The sequence below is a fragment of the Oncorhynchus gorbuscha genome, linkage group LG22 (assembly GCF_021184085.1).
Source record: "Oncorhynchus gorbuscha isolate QuinsamMale2020 ecotype Even-year linkage group LG22, OgorEven_v1.0, whole genome shotgun sequence".
Taxonomy (NCBI): Eukaryota; Metazoa; Chordata; class Actinopteri; order Salmoniformes; family Salmonidae; genus Oncorhynchus; species Oncorhynchus gorbuscha.
In genome coordinates this window covers 26,407,318-26,433,087 of record NC_060194.1, presented here as the reverse complement: position 1 = coordinate 26,433,087, position 25,770 = coordinate 26,407,318, and the positions used below count along the sequence as shown (strand labels likewise).

At 45.8% G+C, this 25,770-nt stretch overlaps 1 protein-coding gene across 1 annotated transcript in view; it reads left to right on the top strand.

The window, feature by feature from the left end:
• LOC124009280 (solute carrier family 22 member 23-like) overlaps window positions 1-25,770 on the top strand; it is a 79,339-nt gene that overhangs the window by 49,563 nt on the left and 4,006 nt on the right. Inside the window, exons 4-9 of the mRNA XM_046320912.1 lie at window positions 1,816-1,984; window positions 3,184-3,311; window positions 11,522-11,624; window positions 12,528-12,766; window positions 13,835-13,867; window positions 15,616-15,739. Of these exons, the coding sequence (XP_046176868.1) occupies window positions 1,816-1,984; window positions 3,184-3,311; window positions 11,522-11,624; window positions 12,528-12,766; window positions 13,835-13,867; window positions 15,616-15,739 (796 nt within the window). The remainder of the gene's footprint in view (window positions 1-1,815; window positions 1,985-3,183; window positions 3,312-11,521; window positions 11,625-12,527; window positions 12,767-13,834; window positions 13,868-15,615; window positions 15,740-25,770) is intronic.

Here is a 25,770-nt window from a genome sequence, read left to right as displayed (position 1 = left end):
CTTTTGATGGTTAGGCTACTCCTTGGTACCAATGCTGTCCCCCACCATGGCTTTAGATAAGTCTTGTCAGTTGTCATCAAGTGGCATGTGTGTTAACAAAGTCCTGTTTTAGTGCATTTGGTCACTCCTTTTTGGTCACCCGTGGGTCACCTCAGTATCACCCCTGTGCCATTGTGGCCTTCTGTGAGTGCTTTGTGTGTGACATCACCTGAGCGCTGGGATTTGTGTCAGCAGGCAGGGCAGGACCTGGGCTGATGGTTGGAGGTTGGGGCCGGTGCAGGGCAGTGTGGGACTGCTGATCAGGAGGGATGTGGAGGATTAGGGTCAGCTGGAGTAAGGAGCTCATAGTACTTCTGTAGAATGTTTTGTAAGTACATTCATATGTTTGATTCCCACACTCACAAAACCACATAACACCAAGCCATGCTATTCCCAGTGACCCATGAATTTACTCACAAAACTCCCACAGAGAATCAGGATGAGGTTAATCCAAACCCAACACTCCCTCTCTCCCCTCTCTCCCCTCCCACCTTGACCCCCTCTCATCTCTCCCCTCCTAACCCTCTCCCCTCTCCTCTCTACTCTCCCACACATCTCCCCTCTCCTCTTCCCATCTACTCCTCCTCTTCAGTCTTAGCTCTGTCGTTCCAGCTGCGTTACTGTCACAGTGTCATGGGGAGGTTACACCAAACCCAACACTCCTTATCCTCTCTTCCCTCTCTCTCACCACTCTCCGCTCTCCTCCTCCTCCTCAGTCTTAGCTCTGTCGTTCCAGCTGCGCTACTGTCCCGTGAACACAGAGCATTATTCATACTAGCTAGGAGGGGGGAAGATGCTAATTGAAATTCCTGCCTTTTCCTCGGGGGTGGAGTTGCAGCCTGCTGACAGTGTATTATGCCGGGCCTGTCACCTCGAAAGACCCAGTTGGAGCTGAGAAAAAAAAAAACACAAGTAAAAATAAAAATATGAGGAGATATAAAGTGATGAGTGGAAGACAAAATACTGAGAAAGACAAGGGAAGTAAAGGGAACAGTTGTTGCAGTACAGTACCACTCACCAGCTTCGTAAGATTGATATAGCCTATTTTATGCTATGCTGCCGCAGTGTCAAGCTTGCTAAAGGGCTGAGTTCTGTGTGTTTCTGCCGGCTAGCGTGGTGGTGGCATGCATGCTAATGTCTGTATAAATGAATCAAAGACTTTCTGAAAGTGACTGGGAAGAAATTTGTAGAAGGAGACCCTCATTACTTCACTGCAATAGAATTTGGTTCAGTCGGATCAGGACAGGGACTGTGTTGTGTCCTAGCCATGGAAGAGTCAGTGCTCTTCAGCTAAAATAGACTAATAGTCCCATATTCTTTGCATGAGAATGCAGGTTTATGCAGTAGCATCGGTCATACATTTAGAATCAGTTCTAGAAAAGGTAATTCTGCCCCTGAACAGGCAGTTAACCCACTGTTCCTAGGCCGTCATTGAAAATAAGAATTTGTTCTTAACTGACTTGCCTAGTTAAATCAAGTTTAAAACAAAAAAAAATGGACAATAATGTTCACAATACTGGAGTGTCATCGGTATCAGGATAACTCGTCTCCTTCCCAGGGATGGAGCTATGTAGTGGAACTGTAGTGTCGACCCCTCTCCCTTCTGTCCACTCTCTCTGTCAAGTCGTGTATGTGTGGCAGTGTCATTGTTGACCTTGTGTTCCCTCTGCACCCTCTCTGTCATAGATGGAACTGTGTCTGTGGTCAGTGTCTGTGTGTGTCTATTTGTATTGTAGGTCCATGTAAGCTAACCTCTCTCTCCTCTCTCTCTACCAGGGATTGAGCTGTGCCTACCAGCCTGGCGTTTCTCCATGACCATGGTTGCCAGCTTCGTGGTGCTGGGCGGGCAGCTCCTGATGCCAGGGATGGCATACGTCTGTCGAGACTGGCAGGTTCTGCAGGCTGTCATCATCTGCCCGCTTCTCCTCATGCTGGCTTATATCTGGTGAGGACAACAGCTACTTTACTCCCCATCTCTGGCAATGTGCAAAACTGCTCTAGGACCAGGCTATACTTCAACACCTGCTACAATTTAGCAGCTCAGTGTTGATATATTTAGCTATTTATTATATGCATACAGGTGATCCCATTTAGATAGAAAATACTGATTTAATTCACTTGATTAGGTGCTACTCCCAAATATCTTACACTACAGTTCATGATTGGTTTCTGCTTTATGTTAATGTAGGTTCTATTTATCCAATGCTCATATTGTATTTTCTTCTTCTCTGTTTCACCTGTATTTAACCAGGTAGGCAAGTTGAGAACAAGTTCTCCTTTACAACTGCGACCTGGCCAAGATAAAGCAAAGCAGTTCGACACATACAACAACACAGAGTTACACATGGAGTAAAACAAACAGACAGTCAATAATGGGAGGTAGAGGCAAAAAAAAGGCCATGGTGGCGAAGTAAATACAATATAGCAAGTAAAACACTGTATGTATGAAATTAGTATGGGGCCAGCGGGACATGGGAGCACACGGAAGTGAAGTATTATCTGTGTAGTTCCCCAGACACTGGAGGTTAATCAGATATGTATAGAATCAGAGGGAAGCTTCTAGGGTTTTCCCAGCTGTGTTTCCCTCTTATTTAGGTATACCTAATCTCCTATCATCTTTATAGCGTAAGAGCCTTCAAAGGACCTCTACTGTACATGTTAATAGAGCTGGTCTTTTTAAAGCCTGGGTAATAAATAATAATGAATGAACCATCATTTACCCATTTATTCACACTGTATACCTGACTGCTGGGAAAGCAGCCAACAGATCAAGGGGAAGAAACCTATGGGTTTTACTTCATCCCTGAGAATCACAGCACTTGTCATTTTCATTCCTTTCAAATTGCACACGTTAACAAAGGACTTGAGATCCACAAGTTATGAAAGCATTTTAAAGGCAGATTCAGTCCGAGTTTCAATCCGCTAGAAAGCAATCATGGATATACACATACACACACATATGCACATGGCCACACACACTTTTCAGACTCAGGGATTCCCACAGAGCCTGAGGACGAGAATGATGTATTGAGATTCCTATTAGCCTCTCATTAAATCCCAGTGAAAAAATAGGTACTAATTTCATTTTGATTCAGCGGTTCATATTTTATTGAGGAGAGAGTGTTCTGTCTTGTCTCCATGCAGGATCTTTCCCGAGTCTCTGCGGTGGCTGCTGGCCACTCAACAGTACGGCCGCTCCAAGTGGATCATGGGACACATCATCAAGAAGAACCAGGTCAACCCCGAGCTGGACAATGACCACATCCTTACAGGTAGAGATCACTATTGTAATTATTACTGTAATTAACACTATCTAATTAGCCCAAGTGTTTTGTCTTTGGTTTGGATTAATTTCTTTCCTCTGCTATGGATTTAATGTTGTTATTTGGAAGTGAAATGTTTGTTGATCCCTGAAGTGAAAGGTTCTTCTTAGACAATATCTCTAGCAAGGACAGTTAGTATAGTCTCTAGTTCCTTTTCATTATTTTCACTATCTATTAACTTTGAATACTTTGAACAAAACTCTGGCTGTGTTTACACAGGCAGCCCAATTCAGATCAATTTTTTCACTAATTGGTCATTTAACCAATCAGATCAGCTCTGAAAAAGATATTGTGTGAAAACATCTGATGTACTTGGTCAAAGACAAATTAGTGGAAAAAATATCACAATTGGCCAGCCTGTGTAAACGCAGCCATAAGCATACAGTATAATAATGCCAATGTTAGATTCTCTCTGAGACAGAAAGGTCTGGTCAGGCTCAGTAGAGTGTAGGTCCCTGTTGTTCAGTCAACAGTCTATATGGATTATATTGACTGACGAGGGAGATCCCCTTCCTTCCTCTCTGCCTGGTTACCATAGTAACAGACCTCTCTCCTGGGGGTGGAGGTATATCTTCGGCAGGGTAGTAAACCTACACCGTGACATCATGGACCCGACCCTCCAGACCCTAATTCATTTTATTACCTGTGTTGGGGAGTAGTGAACTAGAAGTAGTTCAACTAGTAATGTAACTACATTTTGCAGTAGCTTGGTGGAACAAATTCTAATCCAGTAGTGTTTTCAGTAGTCACTTACTTTTTTTGCCATGTAGCAGTGTAGCTAGTGTAACTACATACTACATTTTGGCAAAAAAACAATCCGTTTTGCCTAATTCTTACTTCAAACATAGGATAAATATACATTCAGTTAACATCTGACTCCAGAGTGATCTGTTCTTCCAATGTGTATTCAATGACATTTAATTTCAGATTTAGATTTAGGATAATTTATCACAAAGTAGTTTGGATGTTGTGAACTACTTTTTCTAAGTAACTTTAGTTAAGTAAACTATATTTTTCTTAAGGGTAGCTTTCTTCCAGTGTGAAGTATTGGTAGCTCGGTAAACTATATTTTTCTTACGGGTAGCTTTTTTCCAGTGTGAAGTATTGTTAGCTCGGTAAACTATATTTTTCTTAAGGGTAGCTTTCTTCCAGTGTGAAGTATTGTTAGCTTGGTAAACTATATTTTCAGAGTCGTTTCTCCAACATGGTTTATTAGGGCCTTTAGAGGGAGCGGGGCAGAAGGAGAAAGGGAGAGGCATCGCTCATAGACAACAGATGGGACCAGGTCAATCCCTTTGACCTCTACCTTAGTGTCTGGATAATGGATAAGTATAGCCAGGCCAGATTCCTGCAGTTTGGACAAGAGATGACTGGATGCTTCTCATGAAATCAGTTTTAAAATGTCTGTAGCAAATTGAGTTACAAAAGCATGATGCATCATTCTGAGGACTAAGATGTCTAGTTTTTGGGAACGTGTCTTATTTTAAATACACTTTACATTTCCGCTTGAATTTTCTACATTTTCACTGTAAATCCTCATTACCAAAGTGTGTCCAGATACAATTATCAGGTCATAAAAAAATGAGAGAAAAAGGCTTGTCCATAAATCATAAGAATGGTATACTAATTAAAGTTTACAGTAAACTATAATATATATTACGTACATACAGTGTCTGTGGACATCTCATTACCGTGACACTTTTTCAAGTTCCTGTAAAAGTTTTTTTTTTTAAAGCTTCAGTTTTTAAATAAAGTTTTATTCACTAATGATGCATCATCTAGAGGATAAGTCCTTAGATGAGCACAAGTCAAGTTAATGTATTTGCTTATATGCCTTCAGAATGAGGTTCTTATTCTCCAACACCCCCTTTACCGCACTTGGCCTTCTCATTACCAAAACTGCTAAAGAGCTCAAATTGGGAAAAGTCTGATTAAATTTGATAATAGTTTTATAATTTCGGACCGTATCCATACCACTCCACGAGATACTGAAGGCCCCTCACCCGACGCATCGAATCCAGTATGGTGCGAACGGTGTACACCGGGGCCCCCTCGATGTCCAGAGGGGGCGGAGGAACCTCCCACACCAGACTCCTGGAGCGGGCCAGCCATCACCGGCCTGAGGAGAGACACATGGAACAAGGGGTTAATACGGTAATCGGGGTAAAGCTGTAACCTATAGCAAACCTCGTTCACTCTCCTCAGGACTTTAAATGGCCCCACAAACCGCGGACCCAGCTTCCGGCAGAGCAGGCGAAGGGGCAGGTTTCAGTTCGAGAGCCAGTGCGAACACCGGGGCCTCACTGCGGTGACGGTCTGCGTTCTTTTTTTGGCGCAGCACGGCCCGCTGAAGGTGAACACGAGTAGCTTCCCGTGCCTCCTCCGTGTGCCTGAACCAGTCATCCACCGCAGGAGCCTCGGTCTGACTCTGATGCCAAGGCGCCAGAACCGGCTGGTACCACAGTACGCACTGGAAGGGAGAGAGGTTAGTGGAGGAGTGGCGAAGCGAGTTCTGTGCCATCTCGGCCCAGGGCACAAACTCTGCCCACTCCCCCTGGCTAGTCCTGGCAATAAGACCGCAGAAACCTGCCCACATCCTGGTTTACTCTCTCCACCTGCCCATTACCCTCGGGGTGAAACCCTGAAGTAAGGCTGATCGAGACCTCCAGACGTTCCATGAACGCCTTCCAGACCCTAGACGTGAACTGGAGACCTCGATCAGACACTATATCCTCAGGCACCCAGTAGTGCCGGAAGACGTGCGTAAACAAGGCCTCCGCAGTCTGTAGGGCCGTAGGGAGACTGGGCAGAGGGAGGAGACGACAGAACTTAGAGAACCGATCCACAACGACGGGATTGCGGTGTTACCCTGTGAGGGGGGAGATCGGTAAGAAGACCCACGACAGGTGCGACCAAGGCCGCTGTGGAATGGGTAAGGGGTGTAGCTTCCCTCTGGGATGGTGCCTTTGAGACTTACACTGGGCGCACACCAAGCAGGAGGAAACATAAACCATCACGTCCTTAGCTAAGGTAGGCCACCAGTACCTCCCGCTCAAACAGCGCACTGTCTGACCTATCCCAGGATGACCAGAGGAGGGTGACGTGTGGGCCCAATAGATCAACCGGTCACTGACAGCAGACGGGACGTACAGACACCCAGCAGGACACTGGACGGGAGTGGGCTCTGCACGTAACGCCTGCTCAATGTCCGTGTCCAGCTCCCACACTACCGGCGCCACCAGGCAGGAGGTGGGGAGTATGGGAGTGGGATACGGGCCGATCCTCTGTGTCATACAGCCGGGACAATGCGTCTGCCTTCACGTTCTGGGAGCCTGGTCTGTAGGAAAGGGTGAACACAAAACAGGTGAAAAACATGGCCCACCTTTCCTGGCGAGGGTTCAGTCTCCTCGCTGCCCGGATGTACTCCAGATTGCGGTGGTCAGTCCAGATGAGAAAAGGGTGTTTAACCCCCTCAAGCCAATGTCTCCACGACCTCAGAGCCCTTACGACAGCCAACGGCTGAGCTTCTTCAAGAAGAAGGCACAGGGGCGGAGCTTCGGTGGCGTACCCGAGCACTGAGAGAGCACAGCTCCTAACCCAGCCTCGGGCGCATCCACCTCCACTATGAACACAAAAGAGGGATCCGGATGGGCCAGCACGGGAGCCGACGTAAACAGAGCCCTCAGGTGACCAAAAGCCCTGTCTGCCTCAGCCGACCACTGCAAACTTACCGGGCCCCCCTTCAGCAGTGACGTAATGGGAGCCGCTACCTGACCAAAACCCCGGATAAACCTCCGATAGTAATTGGCAAACCCAAGAAACCGCTGCACCTCCTTTACCGGATGGGAGTCGGCCAAATACGCACAGCTACAATGCGGTCACTCTTCATCTCCACCCCTGAGTTGGAAATGCGGCACCCTAGAAAGCAGACGGACTGCTGGAAAACATGCACTTCTCAGCCTTGACGTACAGGTCATGTTCCAACAATCGTCCAAGCACCCTGCGCACCAGGGATACATGCTCGGCGCGTGAGGCGGAGTATATCAGAATGTCATCAATATACTCCTCTACACCCTGCCTGTGCACGTCCCTGGAAATATCGTCTACAAAGGCTTGGAAGACTAATGGAGCATTCATCAACCCGTACGGCATGACGAGGTACTCATTATGCCCTGAGGTGATACGGAATGCCATCGTCCACTCGTTTCCCTCCCGGATACGCACCAGGTTGTAAGCGCTCCTGAGATCTAGTTTGGTGAATAAGCGCGCCCCGTGCATTGACTCAATCGCTGTGGCGATGAGAGGTAGGGGGTAACTATACCTCACCATGATCTGATTTAGAGTTCGATAGTCAATACACGGGTGCAGACCTCCATCCTTCTTCTTCACAAAAATGAAACTCGAGGAGGCGGGTGATGTAGAGGACCGAATGTACCCCTGACGCAGGGATTTGGAGACATGTGTTTCCATAGCCACTGTCTCCCCTTGTGACAGAGGATACACGTGACTCCTGGGAAGTGTGGAGTCTACCAGGAGATTTATCACACAATCCCCCTGTCGATGGGGTGGTAATTGAGTCGACTTCTTACAGAAGGCGAGAGCCAAATCGGCATATTCAGGGGGAATGCGCACGGTGGAGACGTGGTCTGGACTTTCCACCGTGGTAACACCAACAGAAACCCCTAAACACCTCCCTGTGCACTCTCACGACCACCCCGTGAGAGCCCTCCATTGCCATGAAACAGTGGGGTCATGAAAAGCTAGCCAGGGTAGGCCTAGCACCACGGGAAACGCAGGAGAGTCTATGAGGAAGAGACTAATTCTCTCCTTGTGACTCCCCGGCGTCACCATACCCAGAGGAGCGGTGGCCTCTCTAATCAACCCTGGCCCTCCCTAATCAACCCTGAAGGGCACAGCCACGGAAAGAATGGGGATTCCTAAACTATGGGCGAACAATCTATCAATAAAATTCCCAGCCGCGCCTGAATTGACAAGCGCCTTATGCTGGGAATGCGGAGAAAACTCAGGAAAGTGACATACAAAAACATATGTACAACAGACGGCTCTGGGTGAGAATGGTGTCGGCTCATCTGGGGTGACGCCAAAGCGCCCCGCCTGCTGCCCCGATACCCAGAGGAACCAACCCGGCACCAACCGTGCCCTCATATGGTGCACGAGCTGGAAACCCCTCCGGTCTCCCTCCCAGCTCCATTGGTATCGGAGAGGAGGTGCGGGGGGATGGAACCAACAGACTCCGATCTGAACGTCCATGTGTAGCCAGCAGTATGTCCAGCCGGATGGACAGGTCCACCAGCTGGTCGAATGTGAGGGTGGTGTCCGTGCAGGCCAACTCCCGACTGACGTCCTTGCACAGACTGCAGCGATAATGGTCAATGTCGTTCCATCCCGCGCCGGAAGCCAGGGTCCGAAACTCCATGGCAAATACCTCGGCGCTCCTCGTCCCCTGTGTCAGATGGAAGAGGCGTTCACCCGCAGCTCAACCCTCGGGCGGGTGGTCGAAGTCTGTCCGGAAGCGGCCGGTGAACTCCTCAAACTGTTACAACGCCGCATCTCCCTCTCCCCACACGGCGTTGGCCCACTCCAGGGCTTTCCCGGTGAGGCACGAGACGAGGACGGACACTCTCTCACGGCCCGAAGGAGCTGGGTGGACGGTTGCCAGGTATAATTCTAGCTGCAACATTGTCTGGACAAAGTGGTCCATGGCGGTGCCAAGATGGTGGAGCATTGCTGCGTGCTCCCGGACGCGCTCCTCCACCCCTATACCCGGGGTTCCTGCTCCTGCTGACTCCATAAGTTGGTCCAGAATTCTGTAAGGGGTGCGTGCTGGCGACAGAGAAGTCAGGCGCAGGAGAGCAAAAACTGTGTTTACAACGGAGCAGCTTAATAACAAAAAAACACCGGAAATTAGAACAAACAATCAATGGGTACAAAACCCGTGGCACACCAGAATAAATGTGCACATGCACTTACAATAAACAATTCCGTCGGCCGAACAAGGAGAGGAACCAAATTCGGGAGAAGTTGTGACAATTTGTTTATTACATTTTTGTACTTTGACGGTAACGATACTTTTGAAAAAATGTTGGTCAAATGTATAATAACAAAAACTATAATAAATACAAAATAGATAAGTACAGATCCTAATATCAGTGATTCAAGAGAACATTTTGTGAAAAATGACACTTGAGAATTGTTTATTTGGACAGTTTCGTGAGAATAACTTAACTATGTTAACTAAATGTGTATAGTATAACCTCTGTCAACAACATAGTTGGGCCATTCTCACGAAACTGTCCAAAGAAACAAACAATTCTCAAGTGTCTAATAATACTGAATTTGTGTAATGTTTGAGTCTCTCAGATAACATAAGAACAAGGCATGAGCCATGGCAAAATATGTATAATTTAAGGAAATTAGCTTCAAAACTGAAATGTCTCTCAGCCCCATGGCAGAATGTGTAGAATTGCAGAAAATTTGCTTTGAAGCTTCCATATTTCTCTCAGCCCCATTACAACATGTGTAGATTTGCAGGAAACTAACTATAAAACTGTAAAATATTCTCTCTGTCCCATGTAATAAAAATAAAGAAACACCAACATAAAGTGTCTTAATTAGGTCGCTGGGCCACCACGAGCCGTCAGAACAGCTTCAATGTGCCTTGTCATAGATTCTACAAGTGTCTGGAACCTATTGGAGGGATCTTCCATTAGAAATTCCATCATTTGGTGTTTTGATGGTGGTGGGAAACGCTGTCTCATTCAGTGAGCACTCGTGCCTAGTGGATGGTGGCATTGTCGACCTGGAAGAGACCACTCCCATCGGGAACGAAATGATTCACCATAGGTTGAAGGTGATCACTCAGAATGGCTGTGTATTTATTGCCGTTTCCCTTGCCCTCTAAGGGTTGTGTGGATCTAAACCATGCCAGGAAAAGGCACCCGACACCATAGCAGATCCGCCAGAAACCTCATTTACTCAAATGTTTCCTTTATTTTGGCAGTTAACTGTAGCTGTGCCCTTTTACCTGGGAGGTCTTCTTGTCAGGTATGATATGGCAGAGGAAAATCATAACCAGTTACAAATTCTTCTGTTACTGTGCTACTCAGAGTGACAGTGTGAATACATCGTAAAACAGAGTTGTTTAATGTGAAATCAACAATTTTCTTAGCCTCCAGAGATCCTTTAGAGCAGTGTGTGCTGATGAGAGAGTGTGTCTGTCAGCCGGGTCGTCCCATTCGTCCTCTCCTCTCCTGCACACACAGCTCTCTGTCCTCCTCTTGTCATCTGCATCTATGGGTGTAGCTAGCTAGAGCGTTCTTTGTCTCTGTAGTGGAAGAGCTATGCTCGTGTCATCTTTCCATGGTGCACCTGGCTCTCTTAGCTGTAAACACTTCACAATAAAACCAGAAGCAGCCTCCGGGTGTTTGTCAAATCAAATTAAAGTTTATTCGTCACTTACCCAGTTTACTGCTGGTATAAACGGTGCAGCGAAATGCTTACTTGCGAGCTCCCTCGACAATGCAGTACAAATATGATGTATTGGGCCGTCCGCACCACCCTCTGTAGATGACCTGCGGTTGAGGGCAGTGCAGTTGTGTGTGTGTGTGTTTGTGTGTGTGTGTGTGTGTGTGTTATGTAGCCTTGTAACATAACTAGCCACTGAAAAGAGCCTCTCGTTTAAGAGCCAATCATAGATGAGGGATTATGGCTATGCCGCTAGGCCAGAGGATGACTTCAAAGCTCCATTATTTTATAGAGCGATAAACTTGGAATGTGCACATGCATACGTGTGTGTACATGCAGAAAGTGGAGGTTTGTTTCCATAGCAACCCATTATATTTCAAAACATCCGTGCTCCATGTCGTGATCCGTGCTTCGCTGGGGCGTTGTCCTCTTTCATTTTTCCATTCATTCACTCGTCTTCTTTTCCCCTAGTCACCCACTCCTTCCCCCGTCATACCTGTCTCCTAACAGGAAGAGATAAGTCACATGATGAAATGTGTTGGTATGAATCACATAGTGTGCAGCTGAAATTGTCCTTCCGTCACCTACCCCCATCATGTGGAATTAGATGATGCCCTGTGGTTGACTGTACAACCTGGTATAAAGCCCTTTGTGACTTATTTTCATTGTTTCAGAGCTGCAGAACGCTCTTCACAAGAAACCCAAAAAGACCTGTATCGTAAAGATGGTGGGGACAAGGAACCTGTGGAAAAACATTGTGGTCCTCTGTGTGAACTCGTAAGTATGTTCTTTGTGTGTGTGGCGGTGTGTGTCTGTGTGTGCGTGTGCGTGTGTCCATGATGCAGCTGCCAGTAAGACACCTCTGGGTGTTAAATGCAGTGGCCGGTGTTCCGTGATGATGGGACTATGGACCTGTCTGCTCGATGCCGCATCGACCAGCAGTGGCCCTCTGTGCTGTTGGCAGGCCTGTCCGTCCGTCCATCCGTCTCTCTGTCTCTGTCTGTCTGTGCTGTTAGCAGGCATGTATGTTTGTCCATCCAGCCATTCATCTGTCTATCTATCTGCCTTCAGAATAAAGATTCACCACTTCCCTCACTCACCAGTCATTATAGACAGGCTATTAGCTATTTCAGTGCCCTGACCAGTCTGTTGGTCTGCCTGTATGTCTGTGCTGTTAGCAGGTCTGTCTCTCTCTGTCCGTTCGTCCGTCTGTTTGTCTATCCATCTGTCTGTATGTCTGCCAGATGGCCTAAAGAATAAAGCTTCACCTTCTCACTCACCTATCCCAGTAATTTATAGACATGCAGACAGACACAGCCCTGGCTATTTCAGTGCACGGTGCCCCTGAATCTAGTCTGACCATGAATTTTACATGAGCTGTGTTCTTATGAGAGAACTGGAGATGAGCAGGAGAGGGTGTATGTGCGTGCTTTTGGCTTTGTTTCGGAGGAGACGAGAGGAGAGATTCATTTTCCTCCTCTTTCTTCTCCCTCACTCTGTCTGGACTCATATCATTTTTCTTTACCCTCTTCCCATATCCCTCTCTATCTTTCTGTCCTCTCTGTACACTCTTTCATCTCCTCACTCCTTTTTCCCTCTTGCACCATCTCCCCCCTTTCTCTCTTATCTTCATTCTCTCTCTCCTCATTCTCTCCCCTCCCTCTCTCTCCCTCTATCCAGACTGACTGGCTATGGCATCCACCACTGCTTTGCCCGCAGTATGATGGACCACCACGAGACCCACGAGTCCACCATGTTCCACAACTTCTACGCTGACTACTACACCATGGCGGGCATCGCCGTGGCTTCATGCATGGCACTGTGCCCGGCGGTGGGCCTGATGGGGAGGAGGGGAGGCCTGCTCATGTTCATGATCATCACTGCACTGGCATCATTGCTGCAGCTTGGCCTGCTCAACTGTGGGTAGCCTACAGTGTTATACACATACAGTATAGTACACACGCTGTCACAAACTTGCTTGCACACACACACACACACACACACACACACACACACACACACACACACACACACACACACACACACACACACACACACACACACACACACACACACACACACACACACACACACACACACACACACACACACACACACACACACACACACACACACACACAAATATACAAACACACAGGCATGCACATGCACACACACACAAACATACACACACTCACACATACACTGCAAGCACTCACACACAAATTATCATACAGTCTGTGCATTCTAGCTGCTCACCTTAACCTCTACGGCACAAAGCCATACCTTGACCTCTACGGCACAAAGCCATACCTTGACCTCTATGGCACAAAGCCATACCAAGACGTCTACGGCATAAAGCCATACCTTGACCTATACGGCACAAAGCCGTACCTTGACCTCTACGGCACAGTTTCATTATATCTCGTTGTGAGAGTAGCACGAGATATCTGACCTTAGATTACATGTGGCATATCATGCCATGTCTCCCCGCTAAAATGTCTCACCGTCACTAGCCAGCTGGTATATGTGGATCGTATCTAGTTGTATCTAGTTTTATTATGAATGTGAATAGGCAGAGGTGAAACAGCCTTTGTAGTTAGCTATAGTTGTCTTGGAGTGGGGTTTAAATGTAGGTCTATGTGATGTGGTGTTACTGTGTGACAAGGACAAATGATTGTCTGAAATCTGTCAGAGTATTTATTCTTTTTTAAAAGAGTCACTTATACGTTGCGTGAACAAATGTTTAACCTACAACTACAGGTACACATCAAGGTCAAACACATACACACGGCGAGCGCACACATCTTGTGTTGTTATTGCTGTGGTGTAACTAGTGTGTGTTTTGTGACTGGAAAATTCACTTGTGGTACTGCATGGCTGTGTCTCCTTTTTGTGTCGACTATGCTCTGTGTGATGTGTTAGATGATCATTTGATTCCATATTAACCTGTGTATGTTTCCCTCTCTCTCCCTTGGCTCCTGTAGTGCTGGGGAAATACAGTGTCCATCTGAACATAGGTACAGTACAACCATCGGTTTGTCTCCTATTCATTCTAGTGGGAACTCAGCCAATGTTGCCCTTGTTGCTGTTGCTCTGCCCTAGAATCTGAACTAATCAATACCCCATCATTCTGGCTCATAACTGTTTATCATGTTTACCGAATTATATTCAGCTTACTGGAAATACTTTAACTGCTTGATAAAGAACCAAGAAGGTCCTGGGCAGATGGGAGAATTCTGCAGTAAATTGATAACCAATTTACCATCCTAAATGTGGTTCAAGCAGTTAGAAACACATTATGATAGAAGCAGATGTCCTCGGCATGATTTGTTCGATTAGACATAAGATTGGAGGAACTGACATCTGTATGAGATTGAAGAACACTAAGAAAATGTCAGCATTATAAACCAACTAAAAATCAGGGCTTTAAATGTCACAATGAGTTTGTTGCACAATGCTGGTGGTTCCAGGCAAAGGTTGATTTTTCACCTCAACCTAAATACTGTGACTTTTCCTCGCTCTCCCTTCCTCCCAATCACTCCCACTCTCTTTCCCACCCACTCTCTAAAAACACAAACTCATTGCAGAGTTCAGTCAGGTCGCGATAGCCCAAACCGTGACGTGCGTTTTCTGTTTGACAACTACGACGAGTGACAGTTCAGAGGCACCATGTGACTGGCTCAGTACGTCTGTAGGCATCAGTGAATAAGTAAATATCTCAAGGACTAGCTAGCTGCGTTCTGTTTACTGCATAAATACACATTCAGATCCAGCTTGCTTGTCCTTCACAGTGAAACGCCACAACAGACACATGAAACCAGCAGTTGTACAACCTTAGAGGCTAGTACACATTATACCTGGTATGAAATACATTATGCCGTATCACCATCATTCATCTGAGCTGCTTTTTATCTGACTTGGTCTTCCTGTATTCAAAAAAGAGTAACTTCTTCTTAATTATATTTTTCATTAGAGGTGGAATTACCAGTCTTCCTGTCTGTGTTCTACTCCATGATCCTCCGTTGTCTCATTGATCCTAACGAACCTCTAGCCCTCTTCTTCCCCTGTGTATTTATCTCTCTTATGGTCTCTCCATTCTCTCTATCCCTAATCTTCCACCTGGAAGCAAACTGGGCCTGGCCTGTTGTCAGACAGCCAGAGGATTAGAGAGGAGCAGCAAACTGACCAGCCTCGGATGATCCTCTTTGGGCAACTTAAACATTTTAAATTTAGACACCAAACCGATCCGAGACCAGCCAGAGATTATCCTCTTTGGGCAACTGAAACATCTTAAATTTAGACACCAAACTGACTTGAGACCAGCCTCGGGTGATGCAATTTAAACATGCCTCATATACTGTATACACGTCATGGGAATGATGTAACCATCTACATATGTTATTTATAAACCCATAGATTTATGTCAAGATGGCAGGAAATGTGTTGTTGAAGTATTAAGATCATCCTTCAACAACACCCTACTCTTAGGAGAAAGCATAGGTACTTTTCTAGCTCAGTGCAATGAGAATTCTCTTAAGAGAGTCATTCATCTATCAGGGTTAGATATAGAATTTTCCTTTGAGCTTATCTCACCTTTCTACATTCTCTCTGTATATTGGCTGAATAATGGTTATATTTGTTTGCTTTCTAAGCAGAGTGCTCATATACACTAATCTCACTTTAATGATTTAGGCTGAGTCATTTGAATAATTTAGGCTGAATCGTGTGTAATGGCTGACTCGTGTTTTGTCTTCTTTCTGTGCAGAGAGCTCGGATACACTTAATAAGAACTTCTCCATCGCCTTTTCCATCATCGGCATGTTCTCCTCCCACGCTGTCAGCAACCTGAGCATCTTCTTCTGCGCTGAGATCACCCCCACCGTCATCAGGTGAGCCCACCCACACACTGGGACCGAACCACTGGAGCATACCACTGAGGGGGGTTGAGGGATAGGATTCAGAGGGGCTGTGAGGATATGTTCAAGCCAGGGTTGAGGAGAAACCTTGTTTTAGGGCCTCATAGGAATTGAAAACAGGGTTTCATTTTATTCCCCTTTTATTCAGAGATGGCTTGAGTAAAATGTCTGGTTCAGTTTATAACATTTTACAGAACATTCACTCTGTCAAGCAAATGTAAGTATACTGTCTACAAATCTGGAATTGAAGAAGAAAATACCCTGTGTTTTATGATGCTCATTATCCAAATATAACATAGTCTTAGTCTTTTGATCGCAATAGAGAGGTTAATGACTTAAGGTTGCTCTGACCTGCTAGGATATCACCAGGATGTTACAGCCCTGCTGTTAGCACAGCACTCCCACCATTTCAAAATATTGTGTGATCATGGACCTCTACTTACATGCCCCCATCTATAACATAGTACGGGTGTAGTTCTATATCCACATATTGTTTGAATTAGCCTTTCCCTCTCTGTACAAACTACGACACAGCTTTGGATCTCATGATGCTGTGTTGTATTATGTAAGGTATGGTGCACTGTACCTCCTCGAGTGACTGCGGAGCACCCCCTGGTGGCCAGTCACAGACCAGAGAGGAGAGAAATGATGGTCCTGCATTGGCAGGATTCTCTTACAAATCAAATCAAATTTTATTTGTCACATGCACTGATTAAAACGGGTGTAGTCTATACCGTGAAATGCTTGGTTACGAGCCCTTCCCAACAATGCAGAGTGAAAAACTAAACGACTACAAGTAATAGTAACACATGAATGAAGCTATATCCAGGGAGTATCGGTACCAGATCAATGTGCAGGGATATGAGGTAATTGAGGTAGATATTTACATGAATGCCGTGTAAAGTGACTAATAATTGTAATAATAAGAGTAAAATAAAGAACAGAGTAGCAGCAGGAAGTATTCACACCCTGTGAGTTGTTCCACATTTTGTTGTGTAACAGCCTTAATTCAAAATGGATTAAATTGAGATTTTGTGTCACAGGCCTGCGCAAAATAATACCCCATAATGTCAAAGTGGAATAATGATTTTAGACATTTTTACAAATAAATTACAAATGAAAAGCTGAAATGTCTTGAGTCAATAAATGTTCAACCCGTTTGTTATGGCAAGCCTACATAAGAGTGCAAATGTGCTTAAAATTTTTAAGGATAGGGGGCAGTATTTTGACGTCCGGATGAAAAGCGTGCCCAAAGTAAACTGTCTGCTACTCAGGCTCAGAAGCTAGGATTTGCATATTATTGGTAGATTTGGATAGAAAGCACTCTGAAGTTTGTAAAACTGTTTGAATAATGATTGTGAGTATAACATAACTGTTTTGGCAGGCGAAACTCTGAGCACAATCCATCCAGGGAAAAAATGTTTTGAGGTCAATGTGTTTTCTATTAGATTTATATGGGAAGCTATTTTTAATAGGAATTTGCTTGCAGTTCCTATGGCTTCCAGAATATGTCAACAGTCTTTAGAAATTGGTTGATGTTTTTCTTTTGAGAAATTAAGAAGTAGCCCTGTTATTTCCATGTGTCACTCAGAGGGACTCAAGTCTTTTGGCGCGCACGACCTGGAATGTGCTTCACTTTGTTGTTGTCCGGTATTGAACACAGTTTATCCCGTCTTAAATTTGATTGATTATTTACGTTTTAGGATACCTAAAGTTGGATTAGGAAAGTTGTTTGAAATGTTTGGACCAAGTTTACAGGTAACTTATTAGATACTTCGTAGGCATGTTGGGCGAGTTGAAACTGGTGTATTTCTGAATGGACATTTTGGGGATATAAAGAAGACTTTTGTCAAACAAAAGGACCATTTGTGATGTTTCTGGAACATTTTGGCGTGCCAACATAAGAAGATCTTCAAAGGTAAGGCATGAATTATAACTGAGGGGCAGCCCGGAACTGAGGGGCAGCCCAGAACTGAGGGGCAGCCTGGGACTGAGGGGCAGCCCGGGACTGAGGGGCAGCCCGGAACTGAGGGGAAGCCCAGTACTAAGAGAAAGCCCAGTACTGAGAGGAAGCCCAGTACTGAGATGAAGCTCAGGTAGGTAGCCGGCTCCGGTAGATCCTGGCTGGCTGATGGATCTGGAAGATTCTGGTTGACTAGCAGATCTGGAAGATTCTGGTTGACTGGCAGATCTGGAAGAGACTGGTTGACTGGCAGATCTGGAAGAGACTGGTTGACTGGTAGATCTGGAAGAATCTGGTTGACTGGCCGATCTAGAAGATCATGGCTGACTGGCGGATCTAGCTGCTCTATGCCGACTGACAGCTCTGGCTGCTCCATGCAGACTGACAGCTCCTTGCAGACTGACAGCTCTGGCTGCTTCATGCTGACTGACAGCTCTGGCTGCTTCATACAGACTGACAGCTCTGGCTGCTTCATACAGACTGACAGCTCTGGCTGCTTCATACAGACTGACAGCTCTGGCTGCTTCATGCAGACTGACAGCTCTGGCTGCTTCATACAGACTGATAGCTCTGACTGCTCTTTGCAGACTAGCAGCTCCTTGCAGACTGGCAGCTCTGGCTGCTTCATGCAGACTGACAGCTCAGGCTGCTCCAAAGAGGCAGGAAGCTCCGGCAGCGTTGTAGAGGAGGAAGGCTCTGATAGCGCTGAACAGGCGGGAGACTCCGACAGCGCAGGAGAGGAGAAAGGCTCTGATAGCGCTGAACAGGCAGGAGACTCCAGCAGCACTGTAGAGGAGTAAGGCTCTGATAGCGCTGAACAGGCGGGAGACTCCGACAGCGCAGGAGGGAAGGAAGGCTCTGATAGCGCTGAACAGACAGGAGACTCCAGCAGCGCTGTAGAGGAGGAAGGCTCTGATAGCGCTGAACAGGCGGGAGACTCCGACAGCACAGGAGAGGCGAGGCAGACTGTAGGCCTGATGCGTGGTGCTGGCACTGGTGATACTGGAGCGAGGACACGCACAGGAAGCCTGGTGTGGGGAGCTGCTACCGGAGGACTGGTGTGTGGAGATGGCTCTGGATAGACCGGACCGTGCAGATGCACTGGAGCTCTTGAGCACCGAGCCTGCCCAACCTTACCTGGCTCGATGCCCACTCTAGTCCGGCCAATACGAAGGGCTGGTATGAACCGCACCGGGCTATGCACCCGCACTGGAAACACTGTGCGCTCCATAGCATAACACGGTGCCTGCCCGGTCTCTCTAGCCCCCCGGTAAGCACAGAGAGTTTGTGCAGGTCTCCTACCTGGCATAGCCATACTCCCTGTAAGCCTCCCCCCAATACATTTTTGGGGCTGATTCCCGGGCTTCCATCCACGTCGCCGTGCTACCTCCTCATACCAGCGCCTCTCCGCTTTAGCCGCCTCTAGTTCCTCCTAGGGGCGGCGATATTCACCAGGCTGAGCCCAGGGTCCTTTTCCGTCCAGTTCTTTCTCCCATGTCCAATTCTCCAAGTGGTGCAGCCTCTCCCACTGCAGCTGCTTCTGTTGCCTCTCCTTTCACTGCTCATGCTGTCGCTGCCGTGTCTTTCTCTTCGACTCCATTCTCCTATAGCCCTCTTCGCACTGCTCCAGCGAATCTCAGGCGGGCGCCGGCACTCTCTCTGGGTCGACCGCCCACCTGTCTATTTCTTCCCACGTAGTATACTCCATACTTCTGCTGTCCATAACGTACTCCCTTCGCTGCTCATGCTGTCGCTGCCTGTTAACACGCTGCTCGGTCCGTGTGTGGTGGGTGATTCTGTAACGGCGTTCTTCGTTTGTTGAAAGAGAGTCAGACCGAAATGCAGCATGGTGGTTACTCATGTCTTTAATGAATTAATCGCGGTACATGAAATAACTGATACAAATACCAAACAACAAAACGGAACGTGAAACCTAATTACAGCCTATCTGGTGAAACTACACAGAGACAGGAACAATCACCCACGAAATACAAAATGAAACCCAGGCTACCTAAATACGGTTCCCCATCAGAGACAACAAGAATCACCTGACTCTGATTGAGAACCGCCTCAGGCAGCCAAGCCTATACTAGACACACCCCTAATCAACCACAATCCCGTTGCCTACAAAAAAAACAATACGACAATACAATAACCCCATGTCACACCCTGGCCTGAACAAATAATTAAAGAAAATAATAAGACCAAGGCGTGACAATATCGTTATTTCTGATTTTTGTGTCGCACCTGGCTGGTTAAAATAGGATTTTCTTGTGTTTGTATGCGGGGTGCTGTCCTCAGATAATCGCATGGTCTGCTTTCGCCGTAAAGCCTTTTTGAAATCTGACACTGTGGCTGGATTAACAAGAAGTTAAGCTGTATTTTGATGTATAACACTTGTTTGTTTAATTAATTCTTATTGTGAGTATTTCTGTTGTTGTATTTGGCGCTGCAATTTCACTGGATGTTGTCAAATCAATCCCGTTAATGGTATCCGAGCTGGAATGGGGGTGAAGGGATCCCTAAGAGGTTTTTAACATGTCACATAATACGTTTCATGGACTCTGTGTAAAATAATAGTGTTACCATGATTTTTGAATGACTACCTTGTATTTTTACCACACACATACAATTATCTGTAAGGTCTCTTAATCGAGCAGTGAATTTCAAACACAGATTCAACCACAAAGACCAGGGAGGTTTTCCAATGCCACCCAAAGAAGGGTATTGGTAGATGAGTAATAACATCCGACATTGAATATCCCACATCAAAGATAGACGTCCTTCCTAACTCAGTTGCCGGAGAGGAAGGAAACCGCTCAGGGATTTCATCATGAGGCCAATGGTGACTTTAAAAAAGTTTAACACTAGAACCGCCATAGGCCAATGGCCACTGAAGTTTGATTTTGTAAATAAATCAAATCTGCCCCAAAACATTGCTGTCCTGCCCATTTCCTTAACTTTTCCTAAATGTTTGTATTATATCAGAATTTTGACAAAAGTATTTAGAGCCCTTTTATTTGTTTTTTTCCACACTTTTTCCTAACTTAACCTACCAAGACAATGTGCTATAGGACGTTGGTACCCAGCCAGGCACTAATGCGTCTCTCTCTCTCCTCACTGAATGAATGACAAATGGATGGGCAATACGTGTGTACCATACTTCACAATTGATTTGAAATTAGGCCTAACTGAATGATAAGGAGGGTGAAGAGGTTGATTTCATTTAGAAAGACACTAGTGTAATGATGAGTTTGTGTTATGCCGCGCGCCTTGATACCATTCTCTTTTAAGTTGTACTTTAAAAAAAATAAGCTGTAAAGGAAAACTAAAACATGCTACATGTTGCAGTAGGCCTTTCAAATAATGCAAAACATTTCATTGACTCTATACAGCAAGCAAATCATGCCATCCCCCACTGAATGAATGACCATTGGATAGATGGAATTACTTCACAATCAAATTTAAATTAGGCCTAACTGAATGATGAGGGTGAAGATGTTGATTTTATTTAGAACAACAATAGTGTAATGATGAGTTTGTGTAATAAGAATTAGTCTATAGACAAGATTAAATTGACAAGTGACAATATTAGGCCTATCAATTGTCAAATTGTACAAGCAGAGAGGGGTGTAACTTGTAATTTACAAATGCATGGAAAGGAGCATCACTTTTTCAAATCCTCCTTCAGAATCACATGCAGGTAAAACATTTATTTCTATATAATATCAGGAAGAGCATATTCTGCAGTTTCTATTCCACTTACCTTTGTCAAATAACTATCATAATTCAAGAGGTGCAGCTCTATTTCCAAATGTTACTTTTTCCAAGAATATCCGTACTGTCAATGCATTCAGCACATGACCACTAGTGCAGCAGGAATGCTCTGTCTACTAAGTAAAAACTAGTAACCTAATCATCTTCAAATTAAAATATGAAATGTATCCTTTACAATTGTTCATGTACTGGTGCTTTTGTTTAGGAATACAGCAAATGATTTCACCTGTGCACCTGACTGCTTATAGTATTATCTGTTTTGTTCTACTTTGTCAAAATAAGCTTTAACTGGACTTTATTAATTACTCCTGTATAACTGTATTACTAATTGAATCTACAGATAAAGTTGATCAAATGGATTCAACTGTAATGTTTTTATTGTAAGGGAAATGAAAATAGGCTGGAGGTCTTGTGTTTTTTCTGGACTTTGAAGAATTATACAAACCATTTCTAGCTTTTCCACAAATATGTCTTAATGCAATTAATCCTTTACAATAGTTGATGTACTATTTATCAAGGGTTGGTGCTTATGTTTTTGCACCTTGTGGGTTGATATGGATCTGATGCGTAGATGAGAGAGATGTTGTGCACGGTTCACAGTCCAGAGCTTCTGGTGACGGTTCACAGTCCAGAGCTTCTGGCGACGGTTCATAGTCCAGAGCTTCTGGTGACGGTTCATCGTCCAGAGCTTCTGGTGACGGTTCATAGTCCAGAGCTTCTGGTGACGGTTCATAGTCCAGAGCTTCTGGTGACGGTTCATAGTCCAGAGCTTCTGGTGACGGTTCATCGTCCAGAGCTTCTGGTGACGGTTCATAGTCCAGAGCTTCTGGCGACGGTTCACAGTCCAGAGCTTCTGGTGACGGTTCATAGTCCAGAGCTTTTGGTGACGGTTCATAGTCCAGAGCTTCATAGTCCAGAGCTTCTGGTGACGGTTCATAGTCCAGAGCTTCTGGTGACGGTTCATAGTCCAGAGCTTCTTCATAGTCCAGAGCTTCTGACGGTTCATAGTCCAGAGCTTCTGGTGACGGTTCCAGAGCTTCTGGTGACGGTTCATAGTCCAGAGCTTCTGGTGAGAGCTTCTGGTTCATAGTCCAGAGCTTCTGGCGACTGTTCAGAGCTTCTTCCAGAGCTGGTGTCCAGAGCTTCTGGTGACGGTTCATAGTCCAGAGCTTCTGGTGACGGTTCATAGTCCAGAGCTTCTGGTGACGGTTCACAGTCCAGAGCTTCTGGTGATGGGTCACAGTCCAGAGCTTCTGGTGATGGTTCACAGTCCAGAGCTTCTGGTGATGGTTCACAGTCCAGAGCTTCTGGTGATGGTTCATAGTCCAGAGCTTCCGCCGACGGTTCCCAGTCCAGAGCTTCCAGCGACGATTCACAGTCCGGAACCTCCTACGACGGTCCACAGTCCGGAACCTCCTGCGACGGTCCACAGACTGGAACCTCCTGCAACGGTCCACAGACCGGAACCTCCTGCGACGGTCCACAGTACGGAACCTCCTGCGACGGTCCACAGTACAGAACCTCCTGCGACGGTCCACAGTCCAGAACCTCCTGCGACGGTCCATAGTCCCAATCCAGGGCAGGAGCCTTCCTCTGCGCCGGTGCCCAGTCCAGGCATGGTGTCCATTCCCGCTCCATGGCAGGAGTCTTCCTCTGCACCGGTGCCCAGTCCAGACACGGTGCCCAGTCCAGACACGGTGCCCAATCCAGGCATGGCATCCATTCCAGCTCCATGGCAGGCGCTTCCCTCTGTGCTGGTGCCCAGGCCAGGCACGGCGTCCAGTGCCGCTCCAAGGCCGGAGCCTTCCTCTGCGCCGGTGCCCAGTCCAGGCACGGCGTCCAGTCCCGCTCCAAGGCTATAACCTTCCTCTGCGCCGGTGCCCAGTCCAGGCACGGCATTCATCCCGGCGCCATGGCCGGATCAGGGGTCTGGGCGGGGGCTACAACCTGCACTGGAGCCGCCACTGACACTAATCACCCCCCCTACCCTCCCCATTTGGTGTCAGGTTTTGCGTCCGGAGTCCGCACCTTTAGGGGGGAGGGGTACTGTCACATCCTGACCATAGAGAGCCCTTAGTTCTCTATAGTGTAGTAGGTCAGGCGTGACTAGGGGGTGATCTAGTATAGATATTTCTATGTGGGTGCTAATATGTTTCCCAATTAGAGGCAGCTGTTTATCGTTGCCTCTGATTGGGTATCATATTTAGGTAGGTTGTTTCCCCACCTGCATTTGTGGGATATTATTTTGTGTTTTGTGCATGTGCACCACGTAGTCACATTTCGTTAGTCGTTAGTCTATTGATTTATTGTTTTGTTTTTGCTAAGTTTCACTTTATAATAAATATGTGGAACTCAACATCCACTGCGCCATGGTCTGTCTCTCCACAAGTACGTGACAGCATAGAAAAAATCTGAGGAAAACCTGATTCAGTCTGCTTTCCAACAGACACTGGAAGACAAATTCACCTTTCCGCAGGACAATAACCTAAAACACAAGGCCAAATATACACTAGAGTTGTTTACTAGGGCAACATTGAATGTTCCTGAGTTGCGTAGTTACAGTTTTGACTTAAATCGAATTGAAAATCTATGGCAAGACTTGAATCTGCCACTCTATCAATGATCAACAACTAATTTGACAGACTTAAAAAAATTAAAATAATAATAATAATAATGTGCAAATATTGTACTATCCAGGTGTGCATAGCTCTTAGGGACTTACCCAGAAGACTCACAGCTGTATTCGCTGCCAAAGGTGATTGAAACATATTGACTCTGGGGGGTGAATTCTTATGTAAATTAGATCTTAGTATTTCATTTTCAATACATTTGCGAAAATTTATAAAAACTTGTTTTCACATTGTCATTATGGGATATTGTATGTAGATGTATGAGACAAAAAAATAATAATTTGATCCATTTTGAATTCAGGCTGTAACAACAAAATGTAGAATAAGACATATAGGTATGAATACTTTCTGAAGGCACTGCATAATGAGTGCAAAAGTGTGTGTGTGTTGTGTCTGTGTGTGTGTGTGTGTGTGTTGTGTCGGTATGTGTTTGTGTGTGTGTGTGTTGTGTCGGTATGTGTGTGTGTTTGTGTGTGTGTGTTATACACGTATGTGTGTTTGTATGTAATGTATGTGAACGTGTGTGGGTTTCGTGTCAGTGTAGTGTGAGTTTGTATATAGTGTGTATGTATAGTGTTGTGGGTGTGCATAGAGTAAGTGCAAGATAGGGTCAGCGTAGGTAGACCAGGTAACCATTTCAGTAATTATTTAATTAAATGCGGCAATAATGACATGCAAACCTGGGAAGCTTTGTGTTCACATTGCCCTAAAAAAGGGAACCGAAACCATTGCCCTAAAAAAGGGAACCGTAAATGTGTATTTCAAGCTGACCGAATTCAGACTACCTCTCAAGATGGTCTCATTTCGGTTCGCTTTGGGGGCTCTTTTGACAGGTCTCAGTTCCTTTTGGAGTGTTCACACTGTACAGAAAAATTAAGTGAACTGCACTGAGTTCACAAAAATGGTCTGAAAGGTGCCAACTGTGAAAACACCCATACTCACATCGACCATGTAGAGCGAGATCACACAGTCATCCGTAACAGGGGCTTTCAAGCAAGACTCAGTGTTGTATTTCTCGAAGTGAGCATAAAAGGCATTTAGCTCGTTTGATAGTTCTGCATCACTGGGCATCTCATGGCTGGGTTTCCCTTCGTAATCTGTTATCGTCTGCAAAACCTGCCACATAAGACGAGCGTCGGAGTTGGTGTCCTTTTGCATGTTTGATATTGCGTCGGAGGTTGCAGCAGGCTTTGTTGTATGTGTCCATGTCCGTGTCCCGTTCCTTGTAAGGAGTAGCTCTAGCCTTTAGCCCAGCGCAGATATTGTCTGTAATCAATGTTTTTGTTTTGGTTACGTTCATATTGCTACTGTGGGGACGACGTCGTCTATGCCGCACTTATTGATGAACCCTGTGACTGATGTGGTAAACTCCTCAGTGGTATCGGATTAATCATGGTATTGCAGCACTCTCTGCGGTACTGACCATAAAATGGCTGATAGGATATGTCAATAACACAATACTCACCAAGTGTGTCTTCGTACGGAAATTAGTCTAGTAGGGGCTTGAATGTGCCATTGAATGTGAACATAGAGAACCTTGAAATTGAATAAATTCAGACAGTAACTAAGCAGATCGTTGCACTGGAAACAGCGGAGGTTGCAGGGCACACCCTTTCTAAAGAATGGATCAGGTT